General features: G+C 39.9%; 1 protein-coding gene and 1 long non-coding RNA gene across 2 annotated transcripts in view; both read right to left on the reverse strand.

Moving 5' to 3' along the window:
- The window catches only part of LOC124165346 (RISC-loading complex subunit tarbp2-like), a 62,386-nt gene that overhangs the window by 32,372 nt on the left and 8,651 nt on the right, over nt 1-21,363 (reverse strand). The window contains exon 4 of the mRNA XM_046542705.1: nt 17,894-18,096. Within this exon, the coding sequence (XP_046398661.1) occupies nt 17,894-18,096 (203 nt within the window). The remainder of the gene's footprint in view (nt 1-17,893; nt 18,097-21,363) is intronic.
- On the reverse strand, nt 134-6,843 carry LOC124165347. The gene is made up of 2 exons (XR_006866209.1): nt 6,768-6,843; nt 134-247 (listed from the first exon to the last, which is right to left on the reverse strand). It is a non-coding gene; the product is annotated as an uncharacterized LOC124165347 (long non-coding RNA).

The raw sequence follows: 21,363 nt of genomic DNA on the forward strand, positions 1-21,363 counted from the left end.
ATGGCATTTTGTGCATTTGATCACAATTTTTCATTGTTTCTTGTACTCTAGGGATGCGTTCCAAATCACACATCACGTGCATCGATGTGGGCATGCATAGAGCATATTTTGAGGTTCCGGAAGCATCAACTCACATTGGCTAGCATCAGAAATTCTTGATGCAGTTGATGCAAAGGCAAGAACGGGCACTGCCCCTAAAATTGTGATGGTGTCTTTGGAGTTAGCATAGGATGTTTATATTGTGCTCCTAAAGTTTTAGGAAAGAGTTGAAAGAGTTATAGTTATTAGTTTTTGATATAATTAGTCCATCTATAATTGAAAATTGGGAATTCTATATCGATGCGTTGAAGTGAGCATGTAAGTAACTTGTTTACGCCCATTCTTAATTTCACAGGTAGCAAAGAATGCAATATACAATCTATAATTTAACTCATTGAAATGCAAGCGTGGTAGTTTTAACCAAAATTTTGCTTATATACACTAAATTGTGGAAATTTCCAACACTTAAATGTTGTATTGCAAAAATATTAGTTTACTAGGGAGTGTTTAGCGGTGTGGTCAGAATTATAAATTGGCTCCAAGTTGTATGTATTAGGGAGTGGTTATAACATAATACATACAGTAAACTCTCGATTATACGAAGCAGGATTTTACGAAGTTTTCGATTATACGAAGTGATATTGCGGTCCAGCGAAAAGCCTATGCGAAATACATGGCACTATTCGATTATACGAAGTTTCGATTATACGAAATGTTTTGAATTTACGAACCTCGGATCGGTCCCCAGGAGCGAAAGGCATTCGTTTATACGAACTATGGCGAAATATTTGTCAACAAAACTAGTTACGCCGGCGTAAGTAGCTAAAAATATCAGCGCTTCCAACTGTGGTTCATCAAAAGTGTGAAATCGTAAATGATAGTGCAACTTTGGAGAGAAAGGGTTCGCCTAAAACCTCACGGTGGAAATTTAGGGGAAGAAGGAGTTAAGTAAAATATCGTGACTGACATAATGCCCCTATTTACGTGCCTATTCGTAAACATCGCTTCGACAATACTTTGTAGTTTAACATGTCAGGAAGGTCGCACGGGGTATTTCGTACACTCCTAATTAACCCTTTGTACTGCTGTGAACGTACCTGGTACGTTGCTACTGTGAAAGTACTTCGAAGACTACTCGACTACTTTTCACCGAAGCACTTCAAAGGGTCCCTAATCCGGGACCCTTTCCTCGACGAGCTCACCCTCGCTGGCCCCTCTCTTCGACCCTCCGAGCCTTTCTCCCCAAAAGTGACCGCTCTGACTACATTTTGAGTATCTATAAATCAATACCATCATCAAAAAATAATTGTTTGCATCGCACTCCTGCCAATCAGATTTTGTTAACTTTGCTAAAATGGCCAAGTTAATAAAACTGTCATTTTTCATCGCAGAAACACGGTTCAAAGACATGCTTTATTTCCTCCACTACAATCGCAAATTGCTGGAAATCGGCCGGATTCTCTTTGATAACGCATCATGAGGATGTTCTCGAGGTTGGTAATTGATACAACTAGCCTACTAGTAATTCTACCACTATAATATCACGGCTATGGTTGATTCGTTACGTTATACCTTCAGGAAGATGCAGCGGATAAAATCGCGGAGGGTATTAGAGGCCTAAAAGATGATTTTGAAAAATTCTTGGAAAAAGCAGGAAGAGCACAGCGCGCAACATCTAACGATTATATTGCCCTTGACGATGATCTCCGGGCTTGCGACAATGGGACGCCGGTACATATGTCGGAAGAAGCAGCGGCCAGGTCTAGTCAGAATAGCAGTGACGACGAAGATGAAAATGAGGTAGTAATTTCACCAAATAAAGAAGAAGTACACGTTGCCCTCCAAACATTAAGATATTTTGATCTGGCTAACGAGTTAGGTCCCCAATTTGATTCCCATTTATGCAAGTGAGAAACCATGGTGGAAGCGGCGATGGAGAAGGGCAAAAAGAAAATATAACAGATTTTTTAGTACTATCTTTTCGTGTATATAATAGCCTTCCTGAGTAAACAACTTAAATATCTTAAGTATTGGGCTCTATTAACCACAAACTTATTTTTCAGGCTACTCGTAATGAAGACGCACTTCTAACTCTAACCATGAACTTTCTTCTCGCGTGTCTCCCCGTTTTCCCATGCCGAGAGATCTTTCTTTCCAAGTCTTTGTTTACTTCCTCCCGCGGCCTTCTGCTGATCTTGCTGACACCCACCTTGGCATTCCAAACCCCTCCTTCCCCAGCATTTCCCATTCACTCCCCCCCCTAAAGTTACGGAGCTTGAGTGCGTCGTAGGAAAAAACGCCCCCCAAACTTAAACTGAGGCAGAGCTGAAGGCCCTTTCCTCACCCTTCTTTCTCCTGCCCCCTTCACCCCACCATATGCCGACCACTTCTTTCCTCAGGCAATCCCCATCCCACTCTTATCCACCCCACCCACTGGGAACGTTCCCCGATTGTGGAGAAGGGCATGGTTCATCTTTACCTGCAACGGGGGTAAGTTACTAACCGGAGAGAGGCTGAAGAAGTATCTTCCACTATCGGGGAAATGGTGCCGCGCTTATAATGGGGAACTTGCATGAATTTTTTTTATTTCATAGGCGGACAGAAAATTATTTTCTGAATACAACAAAGAAAACCGCATGTAAATCTGAGTTTTCCTTCGCGAGATATTTAATGATAAATATAACGAATTTTAAAGCGCGGGAAAAACTCCCTCACCCCCCAAGCCACTGCCGACGAAGCCTCGATGACGTCAAAGGTGCCTAAACATCACGCGAAGCTATTGTTGTGATTGTTTGTAATAGTTGCCAGCAGTTGTGAGAGCTTCGTTTGTTAGACGTGTTGATTATTTTATATTTAAAGATAAATATCCGACGATAGAGGCTTGGAAGCCCTCGTATTTTGCATTATTTATAATATTAATATCTGAGTAAAGGCATAAAATATAAAACTGGAGCAGTTAAACCAAAAATTTTATAATACCTAAATAACACCGTTGTAGGAGTCTGAGCCACGGCCATTGGAAGGGGGATACGTTAATTGTAAGTTGATGTTATCGACGGCATATCATTCATTTAAGTATGTAATTAGAACGATTTTGATGTTTACTAATGTCCGCTTAGCTTGTATATACAATAACTTCATCCGTTTATTCGTAGGTACCGGAGAATTCGTCGTTTAGGACTGTCTGTGCATGTATTATGGGGTGAATTCCAGTCAATGCAACTTTTGCTCGCTGATTGGAGACATCTAGGAATATTTTTGTGCCAAAATAGTGTTATTTTCAACGTGACATCTCCCGTTAAGCTACTGCTAATAATCACAGTGCCAGTGGTTGTAATGCACAAAGTTTGACAAGGTTGAAAAATATCGGCCAAGAGTTATCAGTGTTCCATCGTGATTGAATTGTAAAAAGTGCTATTACGCTATCGATAAATGTGTAACAGTGGTGTAAAAATTGTCAGTGGCGTGCTAATCTCCGTTGTTCACCGTAGATATGACATTTCACGATCACGCTATTGAAATAAAAACTGTGTGTGAAGTTTGTTATTCCATTATTTCAACGAATAGTAGTGAGAAATGTCACCTGTGTCGGCTAATTTAAGGGTTTAAATCAGTGAATAAATAGTTGTATTCATCATTCATCATCAACGAGTTCTGTTATTGTAAGTTGTACGTGATGAATATAAGAATGTGATAGTGACATCCAGTTTTTGATAAGAGTATTTGCCTATTTCCCACTATATTTTTATGGTATATGCTAGTATATTGTTTATGGATTTACCTATATTATTGAAATAGGTTGTAGCTTGTGTGTGTGTTGGCAGCGGAACTGATTCGTGATCTCACATGTGGATTGTGTGCAGACTGTTTTGCTGTGAATTCGTACCGTAGGACGGATAGGACTACCTTCTCCGTTAATCCGGCGTTGCCAAATTCAACAGCACAGCTTACTCTAATGTCAACAGCACAGCTTACGATCTTTATCCTCCAGTATTACAAGTTTCTTTCACAACTCGATTTGCCGCCGACGTATAGCAATAATTTGTCTTAACAAATTCCATGAGGGTCGTGGCATCAATTTTTGGTGTCCTAAAAAAAGGCTGGTGTCCTAACACCCCATGCCACACGCCTTTTAGGCGGCTTGCGGGGTATTATGTAGACGTAGATGAATTTCAGGTGTACTATTCGAACGAGTGGCAACGTTATCATCCATTTTTCTGATAACCAAAACACACGAAGTGAAACGCTTGTACTTCATCATCCCGATGCCGCATTATTAATATCCCAAGTAATAATCTAGGCACAATATCAATAGGAAAACTTGCCCAAGAATAACAGAACAAAATAAAGTGACGATAAGCGGCTAAATACTCCCTCAAAACAAATTTTACACCATGCGCTCAGCGTATTTCCCTACTCCCTACGGTTGTTTAGGCACCTATGACGTCACGCCTGGCCTCGGCAACTCTCGGGTGTCTTCGCGCAGTGGTCGGCTCAGAGAAATTTTTCTTGATTTTAAATGCAATTTTTTTTATTTCTTTTGATGTTGAATGGAGAAACTGAAGGTATTTTTGCGAGCTAATGTATCCATTTGACTTATTCAAAATAGTTTTCAGAGGAATCTACGACCCATGCAAGTTCCTCATTGTCTCTCTTCTTCTCTGCTGACGTTTCAATTGAAATTATTTTCTTTGCTCTTTCCTCACTATATTTATTCACGATTATGGCACGACTATTTTTTAGTGCTAAAGCTAAGAAAATCTTTTCTCTACGTCAATGATTCTTTGCATAACTTTCAATACGGCAGAGAAAGGAACACGAAAACTAAATGAGGTGAATGTACAGGTTTTTGCGTGTCATTTTTGGGAATTCACGCAAGTGAACCAATACTTAACACACATTGAGAAATGATGAAACATCTCTTGTAGGAAAACAATCAATGCGGATAATAACGTTTCTCTCTTTATTTCTCCGATAATGGAAGATGCTTCTCCTGTTGTTTTCCGGTTGGAACCTTGCTCCCGTCGGCATAAAAGAAGAGAGAAATACTATATGAACATAGCACTTCACACCCAGTATGAAGAATATGGTCCTGATGAAGAATAAAGTCTTTCGTAGCAATGTCTGCTAAGATGACGGAGCACAGTATCCGGACGGAGAACTCAAACAGAATTTACTTCAAATATTCGCCAGAAGATAATCATATCCTACGTAATTTATAATCGTAACTGAATCTCAATGAAAATAACTAATGGAAAAGATAGCACATTCAACTGAAAATACGGAGTAACTCGAAATATTTACTTATGAAGGTTATTTTGGAAACGGGTGGAGGCCCTCGTTTTTCTTTTTTTTTCTCGTCACTGAGCGATAGAGGGCGACATAAATGGCGGTTAGGCCGGCTGCCGCTAAAATTCCGTGGGTGCTGGAAACAAATATCTATCTTACGCGAACTTAATAATTGTTATTCGCTCCTAACCACAAATTTATAACATGAAATTCTTATAATAAACTTTGCAATTCATTATTTGATTACGTTTTCTAAACTGGTCGGGAATTTCTTAAGCGATCGTTGACGTTGAAGTATGAACGAGAAATCGGAATTTTATGGTGGTTTAATCATTTAACGATCTTTCACAGCATAAATCGATAACAAAAAGCCTTTTCTATGAATAATACCGAGAATAACCACCGAAAACATTTAAAGGAGACCACTAAAGACAAAAAAGGGCGGAAGAAACAAAAGCGAACATTTTTTCGTGGCTTATGAAAAAGGTTTGAAATTACGAAACTCGACTTCACCAAGTGCCAATTTTCAGGTCCCACTGACTTCGTAAAATCAAGAGTTTACTGTAGCCACTTCAAAATAACTATATAAGATTTTGTTTATTGATATAAAAGAATGCTTATGAATATAAAATTGCTTATGCTTTGCAGAATCTCACTGGTCTATCATTTGAAGGCACATCGCAAATTGTTCCTATTTTGCCACACATTTATTAGCTCTTTAATATGCGAAATTAACTTCATTGCAAGTGAATTTGCTCAGTAAGTACCAAAATTATTTACCCTGCTAAACAGATTAGTTCACCTAAAGTAAAGGGACATACAGGGTAGTGAAGCCGTAATAGACAACAGCATCAAGTAATTTATATATGTATGCATTTTATACAGTGATCATGGATGTGAGCTTGATTTACAGAGATATGTGCTTAAAGAATCCCATTGAGGTGATTGAGTATTAAGTGCAATTATTTTTTTTCAAAGCACGTGATTTGCTAAGCCTTGATAAAAACTTGCGGTCAGAATTATAAATTGGCTCCAAATACTCTTTGATACTCCAAATACTGTATTGATGACACGGCAAACTCATTTTCAGTATCCTCCCAAATGCTATCTATCTATAGGCACACTCCTATCAATGATATCAAAATTAATGGGTTTCTAAAATGGTTCTCAGCTGCACTCGGGTATTGATTTTGTTTTAAGAAGCTGCATCATCAAACATTGAAGAGTACCGGTGATCACTATCTTAGTAGTGATTACTGATTTTCAATGTTTATATTAAATTTTCAAATATAATTGCTCCATGTAAAACTTTCTGATATCAGAAGGAAGTGCAAAATTCTGTCTCAAGACAGCCACAATGTCCAATGATGCATTTCACAAAATACTCAGTTTTGTTGTGATTTAGGTTTTCTATGGACTCGAAACAGTTCAACACGTACCTCTTTTTAAAAATGAGACTCAAAACATCCTTTTCATCAGAGAACAACAGTACATTAGCGGTTGCCACAAAACATGTTGTTGCTATTTATTTCTTAACTTAGCAACTAGGTTACAAGTACAACACCCTCCCTCCAACTAGTTGCTTCCATCAGCTACAAGATTCTGTTGATTAATGCAGTTCCCACGCTTGAAATTGTAAAGCCCCTTTGGTAAAACATATGCTACCATATATATTATGTTGACTTGTATTCAGCAATTATTTTTCCTTCGGCAACAGTGCTTCTAACAAAATTGTGTCTAACCTCTGTGCTGTGACCTTTCCTTGATGTGTCCAAAATTTGCATTTTTTACTCCAGACTTGTCATAATTTCCACCAATTTTAATTTTAATTTCATTAATGCACCACATCACTACCAAGTATTTTAATGCAGTTCTTTCCAACGATTCCTTGTATAACTCTGGAGACTGTAACACTATTTTTTGCTCCAGCTGCCAAACTTACATACCTACTCGCCTTCTATTGCATACATGGCTACACATCACTGCTCTTTGTTTTCCCATGCTACTGCTCCATTAGCTAACTTAAGTTTATCCAGTGCAGGATACTCCGTTAATAGTATGGCATTTTGCAATGTGGTAGGTTGCCATGATATTTCTTATTTATGTTTTTTCAAACAGTTTGTTTTGCTAATTTTTGTTGGAATTTGATATAAAGTGTATGGTGTGTTGTGTGTTTCTCCTAATTAAAACTGTTCACGATTTGGACTAAAGGACTGTAATACAGGGTTCCCACTCTACCTGAACAATGAAATTCACGGCTTTTTCCAGGTTTTCACGGTTATTTTTCACATTTTCACGTTTTTTTTTAAGGTTTTCACGGTCTCAATTTTGCTAAATTCACGGTCCGATAATAAGCCAACAATAAGAAAATCACTGGCCGTATATCAACAGAAAATTAACGTACGCGAAAAACGCCGTGAATGTTAACGCCGCAATGAAAAGTGATATCTGTTATGACGTGATCTATCGTTTGCAAAATTCAGGGCCGACTAAAGGACCAGCCCAACCGCGCTCTTGCCCGGACGCCGAATACCCTTCGGACCTTCTTCCGTCCGGACACTCGAGGTACTTTTTTAATTCCTCGCTGAGAGATTGTTTTTTGCGCACGTTGTTATTACTGCAAAGTAACCGAATTTCCCCCACCCCAATATTTCTTATTTAACGGAAAATATTTTATTTAAATTGTTTATAGAATATAATAAATTGATTCTTTCTTATTCAGCGGAAAATATTTTATGAAAATTGTTAATAGAACATAATAAATCGAAAAACAATTTCATACACCGTATTAGCACGAATCTAAGACGAACACGATTCTAAGACTACCCTCCTTTTTTGGAACTCCACTAGGGGACAATTTTTCTTTATTAATAACGATACGATTATAAAATGAATGCGGAAAAACGATCAATGCTTCATTTTTTTTGCTGGATTGCCTATGTCCCAGGAAACGCAGGATTTTGGCGAGTAATTAAGAAATTCATTTAAGGTTTCAAAACAATATTTTAGATAATAACAGGAATAGTAGTACTTTATCAAGACACACGGCATTTACACTGCTATTATGGATTTCAGTGAGATATAAAAATTCTTATCCATCAAACACCATTTCCAGTACACGTATTCACGAGAGCAATGTGCATGTTGTGCCTAAAACAACCGCATTCGCCGGTGCAGTGACTGGTTGTGAGATGGATCACGAAGGCCAAAAATAGTCAATTACTTGAATTGTTCCTGTCTAATGAATATATTTTTAATACAATTGAGGTAGTGTGTAAAGCGTGAACAATGTTGCGTTAATCGTCAGCGGCACGCCCACCTGGATCTTCGCCTTCATATCTCTACTTGTTTTCTCCAGGTAGCTCACTCTACCCCCACCCCTACCGTCATGTGCTAGCGGACAACCCAAGGCGCTCTGCAATATTCACGTGCATCTAGCCCGGATTCTTTTCTTCATGTTCAATTATTTTCAGTCCATCTCTTAAAGTTCTCAATAGTTTCTTCGGAGGGGCCATGGTCGGAAGACGACTAAAATTAAACTAGTGAAAATGACTCTATTAAACTCACATGGAAAACACTCGGTGGTTCAAAGTCCAGCCACCCCGGAAAGTAGGGAACCACTCGTACGAGGTGAAGTTCGGAACTGATGCTATCGCGTACGGGGGTACGCAGAGCACACTGCAGAGGGCGAAGCGTGACCATATGACTGCGCCATGAAATTTTTTACCCTAAAGATGCCCATTCTTTTCTAATTAGCGTAGAGCAAGATGATCAGATGAATTCGGATTGTTAGTAGGGAGAAACAAAAATCCTGAGAAGATATCCCTTCGTCAGTAACTCTGACAAGTGAGACTACTTGTAGTAGTATAGCTCGTAAATTGATAACTGATAACAACCTGGTATCATGTTTTCGGAACAAAATGCCGAATTAACTGCCGTAAGCTCAGCTATAGAGCGTTCCACATTTAGTTGACAGTATGGGCTCTTATGGAGAATCGTTTCCCATGTTAATCTCCATAAGGCCGGGAGCGCGGTGTTGTCAATAACAGCACGAAAATTAATGCTGCGCTACACACTGATTAAAAATTGCATTCCTATGTAGGAATAGATGCTGCATTCATTAGTGCCAACAGTTTTTCGATAAAAATTATAGCAAAAGCTATAAAAAATATTTCCTTAAATTTCCGTCAGAAACGTGTATTTTTTTACTTAATCTTCTTCTCACAATTGCTGCCTGACCATTGTCTGTATTGAATTGAATCTTCTGCACATAATTTTTCATACTATTTTCTCTTTGACGGTTTTCACCAATTTTACAATGATTGAGTTAAAATGTTGTTATGCCGACGTAACAACCTTTAGGACAAGAAAATTTTGATTTTTGCAAGGTAAAAAGTAGTCGCTTACTAACTTACGTTTCTTACGTCGTAGGTCCCTATATGCTGCGTATCAAATGTAAATAAAATTACAAAGTTATTTTTGGTGAAAAAATCATTAACTCACATCAAATCTGAAGCGAGTTACAAGGTTTTGATCTTGAGAAAAAATATTACGGCGCCGCTGGGCCGGGCTTCTCGCTTTTTCTTGCGCGCAGAGGGAAAATTCTCGGGCGGAAAAGGAGTTTTTTGTCAATGCATACTATGAAATGTATTTATCTATTCGTTTCATATCCTAAACAGAGAATACTCATACGTCGTAACAGCAGTGTTTTTATATGAATACATTGATACACGAAAGTAAGCAAGCGGCTTGGAAATAAGACGCTTTCGCCTTGGGTGCTTCGGTCCCATCGCGGAAACCAAGAAAGAGAATATCTCATAATCTGTGCGAAACACTACCCCATCCAGTGCACGCCTTTTACAAAAGGGGGCTTGGGTTTTTTCTGAGTTCCTTCCATAGGGTACCATAAAACTTGCACCAGAATCGACCCTAGCCGAAGGGGCCGTTCGAAGAATTTACGTAGGCGTTCAGTTTGCCGTTGCATTTTTTTGGAGTGAACAAGTGTTGTGTGGTCTGCTGAATTTGAGAATTGTGAAGTGTGTTTTACACTTATCTCTGCTGTATCACGCCCAATCAATATGTCCGATACAAAGAAGAGGAGAAAAGGTGAGAAGCTCATAAGCCGCGAAAGACAGTTGGTGCTCAAAGTCTTCTCGTACTTCAGGAAATCTCTAAGCATTAGTGAGGTCTGCCGAGAAACTTCAAAGGCTACCGGGTGCTCGGAGTCTACTGTTTACAGAGTGAAAAAGGAAAGCTCCCGTGGTCCATTGGTAACTCCTTCAAAAACTAAAGAAATTAGACTGCCTTAGAAAAATTCGAGAGCAGTGATTTTCGACGATTTTGTGAGATAGGGAATTACAAGGAAAGTCCATGAATCCTTCGTGAAAAATATTCCTCCGACTTCAAAATCCATCTTAAACTCGGTATATATGGATAGAATTCTCCCAGATTACAAAAGGACAACACTATATCGTTTTCTTTTGGACATAGACTTCGTGTACGAACGCAGGGGGAAAAGAATCATCTTTATCGAAAGGGATGATATTATTCATTGTTGGCACAATTAATTATTTAAGGCAGCTAAAAAAAATATCGTCGCGATCACAGGACGAGTGCATTCACAGGCGAGAGTTGGATTAATGTTGGACAAATAGTGAACATTAGTTTGCGAAACGAACAATTAGAAAATCCGCGTCAAGCTTTCCTTGTTGGACTAAATACTGGGCTTGGCCCCCACTTCCCGAGGCCGATTTGCAATTATACACGCAGGAACGGAAAATGGGTTCATAGAAGGAGCATCGCATGTGTTTCTGTACAAAAAGAACTCAATGGATGAGCATGAAGAAGTGGGTGGCGAGTGTTACGAGAGATGGTTTGAGCACTCACTTCTTGCAAACTTACCCGAAGGATCAATTATAGTGGTAGATAATGCCTCTTATTACTCAAGGAAATTGGAATCCTTGCCTAATACAAGGCGGAGGAAAAAGAACATTAAGGAAATTAGCTTTGAAGATGTCAGCTTGAAAAGAAATCTTTAATTTACAATAAACCAAGTACGGCAAAAATTTTGAAAAATTAAAGACTGATGATGTTTTATACAACATCACCTTTCATGTAATACTAGCCAGAGCCAAAAAATATTGCATAATATGGGAGGAATAGAAATTTTGTCTCATTCAGAAGTGGCGATAATTTTTATTATCCTTCAATTTATTGTTATTTTGTATATTACAAATTATTCATTATTAAGCTTGTGAATTGAATAAGTACATACATAAAATAACAAAAGACTTTTCCTTCTATATTGCAGCAAAGGTATTGCAATTTACGCTGAAAAATTCCTTAATTTACGCCGTCATTCGTGCGATCCCTAACTCCTTTTTGAACTAAACCATTTTGGCACCATATTATGTGTGGTTGCATACGCTGTTAGGATGCCTGCCGGCGGAGCGGAAGCTTGGCAACACTGTTATCCATAAGGCCCGTACTGTCAACTAAATGTGGAACGCTCTATACGAGGATATCGCGTTTCGCCAAAAATCACCATCGTATTTTTCCATCTATTTCCTTGCTTAAAATACGTCATGTGTGGTCTCGTTTTTTTTTAACGTGCAAATTACTAACATTTCAATCTAATAAAAGCATAATAGCAATTACTGAATATCATTGTTAGATACCTTTTGGGCTAATAGGTGATTCATGCAGCAGTTGACCTCCATAAACTGGGAACTTTAGGCTGAAAAAGGTCAGTTGGTGAGAAGAGGGGGGAGCGCGAAACACGTTTCTATTGTTCTCGTGTAACTCGATATTTTTTTCGAAGCTAAAGTCTTCGTAATAAGATCCCTGCGCGAGCTGGGACCTGTTTTTATTTTGAAGAAGAGAAAAGCGTCAGAAGGGGGGAGGCGAATGGTGAATGGAGGGGGATAAAGGTTCTTGGGAAATGCGCTAATGTTACTTTCCCACGGCACTGAGCTTCTCCCAATGGTAGTTCCATCTCTTGGAGAGGATTCCAACTACGTGCTTGTCGTTATTAGCCATAAATGACACATTGTATTTATTTCGTCTCATTTTCGTCAAACGATGGATGCGGGAAAATTCTGCGTCGGAACCGCGATCTTCAAACGATCAATGCGAGAAACGATACTTCGGGGAACGATAGATGCGGTAAAAAATTAAATTGTCTATAAGGAACTTTATTTGGGACCAGAAACGGCGAACGATCAATGCGGGAACGATAGATCGAGGTTCCACCGTATAACTTTCTTTTGAAAGCGGCAGTGTAATGACTTCTTTTCTCTGCTGTTGTAATACTCTGAAACCAAAACTGAATCGATCTCTCTAATCAGAGGCAAATCATGTTCCCTTCTTACCGTTGCTCTGGGAAAAATGGAACGACTATGTAGCATAATTAATCGTAGAGGGCGTAACTTGGTGGAAATCCATAATATCACGAATACAAGGATCAAGGAAATAGCAAAGTTCTTGATCCTTGTATTCGTGAGACTATGTAGCAGTTTATATCGCGACGGCATTGAGGCTTTAACGACACAAACAAACAGCATTACCTTAGATAGCACAAAGCGGAGGAACTGGATCACCACCGACAGTAAATAACTCCACACAAACTTTCCGGTTGCGACGTAAAACTGGCAAGTTCCAGGTCGACGCATGCGGCAATCGTGTAATGCTGTGTTGCCATAAGCGGAAATCTTCTCTCGTTTTCAGGGCCGCAATGCGCGAGAATTAGTAACGTCACGCCGAAAGCTCGCTGTCACCCGGTTCAAACGCAGGGAGCGTAGTGTCCACAGCGCATGGCAGGTTGTCAAGGCTAGCGGTCTTCCAGTCATAGGATTGAGGGTGTTGAATAAACGTTCAAATTTTTCGACACAATGGCCATCTAGATTTAGTTTCGAAAGTGGTCGCTGCAGCCAGTGGGAAGGCTAATTGGGTGGAAGGGGGACTAAGCAGTGACCGAGGGAGGGGAAACCAAGCCATTTGAGGAAAGTAAACAAGCTGATGAGAAGTGGTGTCATATTTCAGGAGGGGGAGAGAAAAGGCCTGCGCTGGGGAAAGATGTTTTTTTCTTCAGGCAACATTCGTTCCCACGCTTTTCTGACCCACGCGACCGCATGCGACGAAGCTCGCCACAATGAATAGAAGTGTGCTAGCCACGAACGAAGATGAAAATTTCTGGGAAGGTATTATTGTCAAGATTGAGAGATTTTTAAGGTTTTATGACGAAATTCACGGCTATTTCCCGGTTTTTTCACGGTAGAGGAAATTCACGGCTAATTCACGGTTTTAAGGTTTTCACGGTTGAGTGGGAACCCTGGTAATAATACATATTTTATCAGGTTATGGAAGCCCAGGAACCCTTTGGTCAACATTGGAAATTCTGAATTGGAAATTGTATCAGAAATTGAAGGCTGATGATGAATCATGACTACTCATATAGAAACTAGGTCCCTGTGACGTCACGTGGAGTGGCATCATATGGGCGCCAATCTGGCCTTTTTCAAATGAGGTTAAAATTGACAATTGCCATTCGTCAAAACTGGGATTTCTAAAACCAAATACTTTGTATATTACGAATACACTAATGGTGGGTAACGAATCGCAATCAATGCCTTTTGTTTTCTTTGACAAAGGAAACTACCCTATTTCATGATATACCGATAAAAATGTCTTTCATTGTGTAGAAACATTTTTATTGACAATAAGAGACCCATAAGCGTGCACGGTGACGTGAAACTGTCGTTAGGGAGTGCAAAATCCACCTCAACGCAACTGAAGCATTTGAGGGTGGAACACAAGTCAGTATGTGATGAGAAAGTGACAAAATTCAGGGGAAACTTATGTGAGGAATATCAAAATTAAGTCAAAGGTTTCTTTCAAAAGTTTCTGAAGATTGAACCTATTTTCATTTCCAAACGCAAGCATAACGGTTTACGTCCTGAGCGTGTAAAAATTTTATCATTTTTAAAAATGATCTGAAAGCTTATAAAAATGATTTTTTATCGGTAAAAATATTTAAATGTGTATGTAAATCTAAATAGCATTCCTTTGATTGTATGTACCCAGAAGAAACTTGAATAACTACTTCGTTTCATAGCAGACAATTGAAAATGCATTTGGATCCGAAAATATCCCGAGATCCGGGTCCTAAAAAAATCCTGGATTTCGCCAGCCTCAGAATCATGCGTGGCACATGAATGACAGTTGTTTATTTTCCTTCTTGAAAAATGATTAACCTACTTTTTCATTCATTGAGCTCCAACAATCATGAAGATGAATTCTCCTGACGTTGACATACACTCATTTTGCAGCAGTAAGAATCAGCATTTTCTTTAAAATACTGTTCTTCAGATGCCGTTTCTGCAAGTGAAAGCACTCTTTTCCAATCAAGGGTTCATATATTTTTTTGAAAATCCACGAGCGAAATAGCCAGTTGTTTCAAGTGCAGACAGTGCTAGTTTTTCCCAAATTACTCCCATTCTCCACACTTATAAGATTAGCTGCGACTACTAACACTAAATTAAACAGTTCAAATTCACAATCGGTTACTATTTACAGTAACTTGCCGTTGTGGGATAACTCCTTTCGGAGGATTTGATTATTACCAATAAGTTCATGTCCGTGGTCATGAAAATGATACGGAATTTGCGACAGGTGCTCATTGAAAAATATCGAGGTGCAAAATACTGATGTTCTAGTTTTATTGTAAAAATATTGTGCCATTTTTCTTCCATTTACAGGTAGTCTCATCCAGATTACTTTCACAACTTCTACCTTCACAATTTACAGAGGAAGAACTTTTTCAAATGTTCTGAATCTTTTTTAATAACTTTTAATCATACATGTTATGAATTTGAACGGGTTATTCTAATCACTTGTCCCTTTACACAACAATTCATCATTTCCACTGATGCCAACGTACGTTCCGAACAAAATACCGTATAAACGCGTGTAAGAGGCGCACCTTTTTTCCCAGACATTGCAGCCAAAAATGGGGGTGCGCCTCTTACACAAACTTCTTATCTTCCCCCCCTCCCCTTCCCCGGTCCCAAGTCCAAGGGGAACTGAGTGGCCTTGGTTTTTAGCATGAGTCAGTCATCCGAAACCCTGGGTCAAAAACAAGCAGCAGGTAGGGGAGTTTCTCCCATAGTGACGTATTTTTAAAATGCTCCTGTTTGAATTTCTAGTAAGCATCGCGCCGTCATGTCGGTATCCCAGAGGTGAACATTGAAAAGATCGCGCGGGGTGATTCGCTCCGGAGCGCACGCTAAATTTACTGCCACGAGTGGGCATACCGCGGCATTTATACTGCATATAGTAATCGCTTATCAAACGTAGAGAAACGCGTAGTTTTGAAGGACATACCTGGTTAATAGTCAACATCTGTCTTGCCGAGAAATTTCCATTGCGCTGAGCACCTGATTTTTCAAAAATTATCTTCAGACGCTAATATGAGGATTTTTGCAACTGAAAATTATATTGGTGTCAAAACCTGCGGTTTAAAAAATTCGAACGAGTGTGTTCATTGTTGGATTAGCGCTGAAGGAGAGGTCGAGGGGAAGGAGCGCGCACCCTCCCCTCCATATTTCAAGCTACGAGGCTACGAGCGAAGGAGCAAGGGAAGAACACGTTCGATCTTGCATGTGACGTCGTTGCCTTTAAAGCGAAGAGGCGAAGGCGCAGTAATGTGATATACGCAGTTTGCGTTGCCTGAAGTTTCCAGTCCGTCTCGTCTCGTTTGAATGCGCTTATGCTACGCTTGTTTCTTCCGAAATTGTGCTGTTAGGACTAAGTTGAATATTAGTAGCCTTGTTTTAGCTATAAATCTTTGTGTCAATCAATTAGAGCTCAAAAAACTTAAATGCTGTCAGATATACGTCGCGTTAGGTCTAATTCTTTTTAGAACCTCGTGCGTGTCATACAATTGCTGAAAGATATCGAGATATATTTTCGAGCTCAGTTGGTGACTCACCTAGCATTTGACCTCCAGAAACTCGGAGAATTGAACCTGGTAGACCGAAAAAGGTCAGTTGGTGAGATGGGGTAGGGATGAAATGCGTTTCCATTGACTGTAACTTGATAATTTCCTATTTTCCTGTGGAGTTCAGGAAAGGAAAAAAGTCCCCTTGCACACACACCGATTTTGGATGGCCGGTAAAAAATATCGGCCGATATTTTACCGGCGAAGCGATGCTTGCACACACGCCGGATTTTAACCGGTCAAACGATAAGTTGCTATGTTTTTGAGCCGGCGACGGCGATCCACAGTGACAATGGCCGGCAGCTAACCGGCATTTAGCCGGTGCCGGCGCGTGTTCGGTACGTGTGCAAGCTCCAATGCTCTCCCATTGTTCACTATTGGAATGTGGACGGCCGATATTTTACCGGCCGTCCAAAATCGGTCTGTGTGCAAGGGGCCTTAAATATATGAGGTGGTTATTATCCTAAGGTGCTGAGATTGCCCCGATTGTTGTCCAATCTCTTGGGAATGTTCATGCTATCTGCCTGTCGCGTTTTGCCTTAAAATTTTCCACGGCTGCAATTCTATTGCAATACTCCTGTGAGAGCTTTTAAACAAAATTGTTTATGAGTAGGACAAGCAACGTAGAGCGATGGCGTATGCGAAGAGAGGATCGGAACTTTTTCTACTCCCTCTTATGCCGCTATTACCGCCGCAGTTATCAAAATTTCCTCTTTCAAACAGTACTGAAAGAGGAAATTTCGATAACTGTCGAAATTCCAGGCATACGTCTGCAACACCGCACGATAGGATAAAAAAATGCCGCAATTTTTTTCTTTATAGCTTTGATCCTCAAAATAGGGGTGCGCCTCTTACACGTGTGCGCCTCTTACACACGCTTATAAGGTAATATCATGAGTTGCAGTGTTTACAAATAGGTAACAGATTTATTCACCATTAATGTCATTCATCCAGAATGCATTCTGTCCCAAGCATTTGTAAGTTGCCGTGACTCTCTCATCATTGTCATCATCCATCAGAGAAGGATAGGAAGAGTTGCACAGAAAATAAGTCGGGAAATTTCGGGAAAACTAACGCTTTATTCTCACTTCATTAACAGACCCACGTCGACTGAATGCTGTGCCATTGTCTCCCTCTCGTCAGTGTCGTAGACATTTATTTCAATCATTTTACATCCATGCTACATGAACTCAATCACTGAATCATGAAAGAAGACATCTTGGAAAGAAAAATAACATAATGAATAAAATCAAAGGACCCAAAATAAAAAGAAAGACAAGCCATTAACAACTACTTGACTCCATTTCAACATAGTGTGCGGCAATTCGCTGCTAGTTCTTCTGAGGTATGACAGATAGCATCCAGTACGCACTAGTTTTTTTATACGTACACCATTTAGCAAATTTTTCATTCACTGATGAATCTTGTTTTTGCTAATTTTTTCTGTTATCCGGCCTTAAGACTCCCTGACATCCCTTATGTTCGATTCAAGTCAAGTTCATTTCAAATCCCTTGAAAATGCATCATAGATTGTCATCATGATGATGACAATAAACAATGGCTACTCACCCTGCTCCCTTAGCGTAAGCACCTGGCAGAGAATGACAAATGTTTTCGAATGCGCAGGACCAGACTCAGCCACCAGTTGGTACTCTGGTTCTTTGAGGTTCTGTTGCGCACACAGCTCTGCCAGCGCACCAACAGAATTCTCCGTCACCTGCTCAGCATACGGGGAGACAGCCACAGACGCAGCGTCATCCTTATCAAGTGTCCTGCAACACATGCACACCCATCACCACAAAGAACATATCAAAACAGTAATTCACTCCAGCTTGTGGAACTTTTCAATCACGACAGTTCAATGATACGATATGATGACTCTTCTTTCTTGCTTGACAACAAATTGCTTTCCACAACCCTTGCAGAACAATCAGACAAAACCTTCCTGCAAAACCTACCTCAAAAACTACGCATATATGGTTTAAGCGAATTAGGCTGGGAACCGCTTGAGACTTGGAGGCTGCACGCACTAGGCTTAGTTTGCTTGAACAATTGAGAATGGATATCTTTAAGAGTGACACAGAGAACATAATATTAGAGCCACACTATATTTCTAGGTCCGATAGAAGCGATAAATTAAGAGAGATGTTTTGCCGAATGGATAGATATGGGAATTCGTTTTTTCCCCGAACCATAAAGTACTTCAATAAATGCTAGTTCCATCTTCGTTAGAGCACTTCATTTTTTATGTGTATATGGCTGGTGTCCTAACACCCCCTGCCACACGTCTTTCAGGCGGCTTGCAGGGTATTATGTAGATGTAGAAGTATCCTGGGAGTAGCCACGGAGATAACTTTACAGGAGTCACTTGCAAAGCACAAATTGTACGAAAAATTCACAGAGAAAAAAATCATTTGCCTTGACCGGGATTTGAACCTGGATGCCCCAATCTCTGGTCAAATGCTTTAGCCAACTAAGCCACCGAGGCATCATCCCTCCCACTGGATATTTGCGGACACTACCGCACAAGGTGTGGACACTACCACCTTGTCCAGTTATGTCCACAAATATCCATAGGGATTAGGGATGTGTGAGTACTCGAAAATTCGAGTCGAGTAGTTGGTACTTAACTCAAGTGATTCGAGTGGCATTACGAATGTTGAGTCGAGTCGAGTAGTTTCGGTTACAGTGTTGTCGATGCCAGTAAGTTCAAAAATCTGCCGACAGGAAGCGCTATCATGAAGCATTATCACAATGGTGCAAATGCTTTTACTCAGGGCTGTTTCTGGCAGTTCGGCTACATATACATATAAATATTAATTAAATTCACCACATATTACCATAGGTTAATTCATTCCCATAGTGCTTATGGAACTTTTCAAGACTCTTTAATTTTCATTCATTTCCTAATACAGACGCAATTACCATCAACATTCCTCATAATCTTTCACTTTTTACATCAAGCTAAGCATTCAGGACAGAAAATTCACAAAGGGATTTGAAAATTAGAATATGTTGTCGCATATATATTATCATATTGCCAGATCCAGAGATGACCAAACTCGACTCGACTCGATACTCCTGAGTAGTTTTCAACTCGAGTCGAGATCAACAAGCACTCCTTGCACATCGCTAATAGGGACGAATGATGCCTCGGTAGCTTTACAGGCTAAAGTGCTCAAACGGAAATAGGGGGGGGATCCAGGTTTGTCTGTGGATTTCTCCCACTACACATATTTCCCACCCTTAAGGGTGCCTTCATAGCTCGGCGTTGCATACTTGGGGGCAGAGCTAACTCATCGCAGCAAGTTGGAGCCCATCACAGTTCTGCGTTGCGAAAACAAATGAAAGGCAAAATGCATTGGCTCCTAAAAATCGGCATGGGAGCATATCATCTTATGATTTCGAGCAAAACACACTATACATATGTTGTTTTGTGTATTTTTATGCAATTTCATTTCTTAAAATATTCTTCGCAACTATAAATAGCATTTGAAGTTAATATGGCGACCATAATGTCAATAATCATGCATGTAATGATGGCCCTTGCCTATGCATTATTATGATCTTTAAATTTTATTTCCCAACTTGCAATATTCGAAAAATAGCTATTTACATACACTCAGTGAACATGAGTAACTTGGAATGTTATCAGGAATATTTATTAATGATAACTGTTGTTCAAATAGATTCCCCTAGTCATGTTATCTAAATAGCTCTAACTGAGTAGATCATGGGGGCACAATTATTAGATATCAATTGGAATTTAAACGACCGTAGTCACCAACAAGGAGCTCTCAAGCCGTATTTAGCTTGTGATACAATTGACGGGTATGATTTATGCTAATCTACGCTCCTCAGTGATTGTAATATAATTTAGGGTTAACATTTATCCTATGTTTAGGAAAGATACGAAATATCTATGCTTAACACTTCAAAATAATAGTAAATAATGAAATAAACAGCATTTGTCACTCCCATTGGAGCTAATCTTGCATATTTGTATACCTAAGCTTCCCATAGACAAACACCAATTCGAAATCGCCGGCGTACTGCCGCCTTCACGCAGAGAAAATCCGACAGGTTCAGTTTTTCTGCGACGATGCAGCGAGCTGGAGACGTGACGTCATCAATTCTCAAAGACAGGCTCTGATGGGCTCGCTAGCTGCGGCGTCAACGCAACGCCGAACTGTGAAGGCACCCTAACCCTTTCACTGCCAGCCCATTTCAGGATGTGGGATGTATGAAGACTGCCAAGGCTATTTTCCGGAGTTAGCAACATTTCACATTTAAAAATTTTTCAGCTACTTAATTATATTTAAGGTCTCGATTTTTTTCCCAATTCTTAAGATATACTTATATCTTATAACTATAGATAGATCATGGGGGTATGCATAAATTACAGCCGTTGAAAAGGCCACAATCACGAAATAAAAGTGAAATAATTCAGGCCGATAAATCGGCCCCTGGCAGTTTCCGCTCTACCAACGGTGGCAGTAAAAGTAGAGATGTGCGAATAGTATCCGCGAATACTCGAAAACCTCGAATACTTCGAATACTTTGAATTTTGCGGCCTACACTGTCGTTGGTAGTTGACTTAGAAAATTGTAAAGAACTCAACGTTTAGTGCATGCAGTGCCGTTATAGACTAGTTGACGAACTACATCAAATTCGTAGATTACAGCGGTGAAAAGAGTTCGACGTGGGGAGCCAAAAATGATTGGGTGAAAAAATCCAAAAATCCCCGCTTTCCCCACCAGGAGAACCTCAGTGCCATGGGATAGTAACTACGTAGCACAATTCCCAAAATCCGCTACCCCTCCATTCAATAGCCCTCGGCCACTCCTCCGATGCTTTCCTCCTCTCCAATATCAAACAAAAGGTGAAAAGGTCCCAGCTCGCGCAGGGTTCGCATCACGAAGACCATAAATGAAAAGCTTCAAAAGAAAATATCCAGTTATAAGAGAATAATAGAATCGTGTTTCACCCTTCCCTCTTTCTCCCTCCAAAAAATATGAAGTTACACGAGAACAATAGAA

Source organism: Ischnura elegans, chromosome 9 (genome assembly GCF_921293095.1).
Source record: "Ischnura elegans chromosome 9, ioIscEleg1.1, whole genome shotgun sequence".
Lineage (NCBI taxonomy): Eukaryota > Metazoa > Arthropoda > Insecta > Odonata > Coenagrionidae > Ischnura > Ischnura elegans.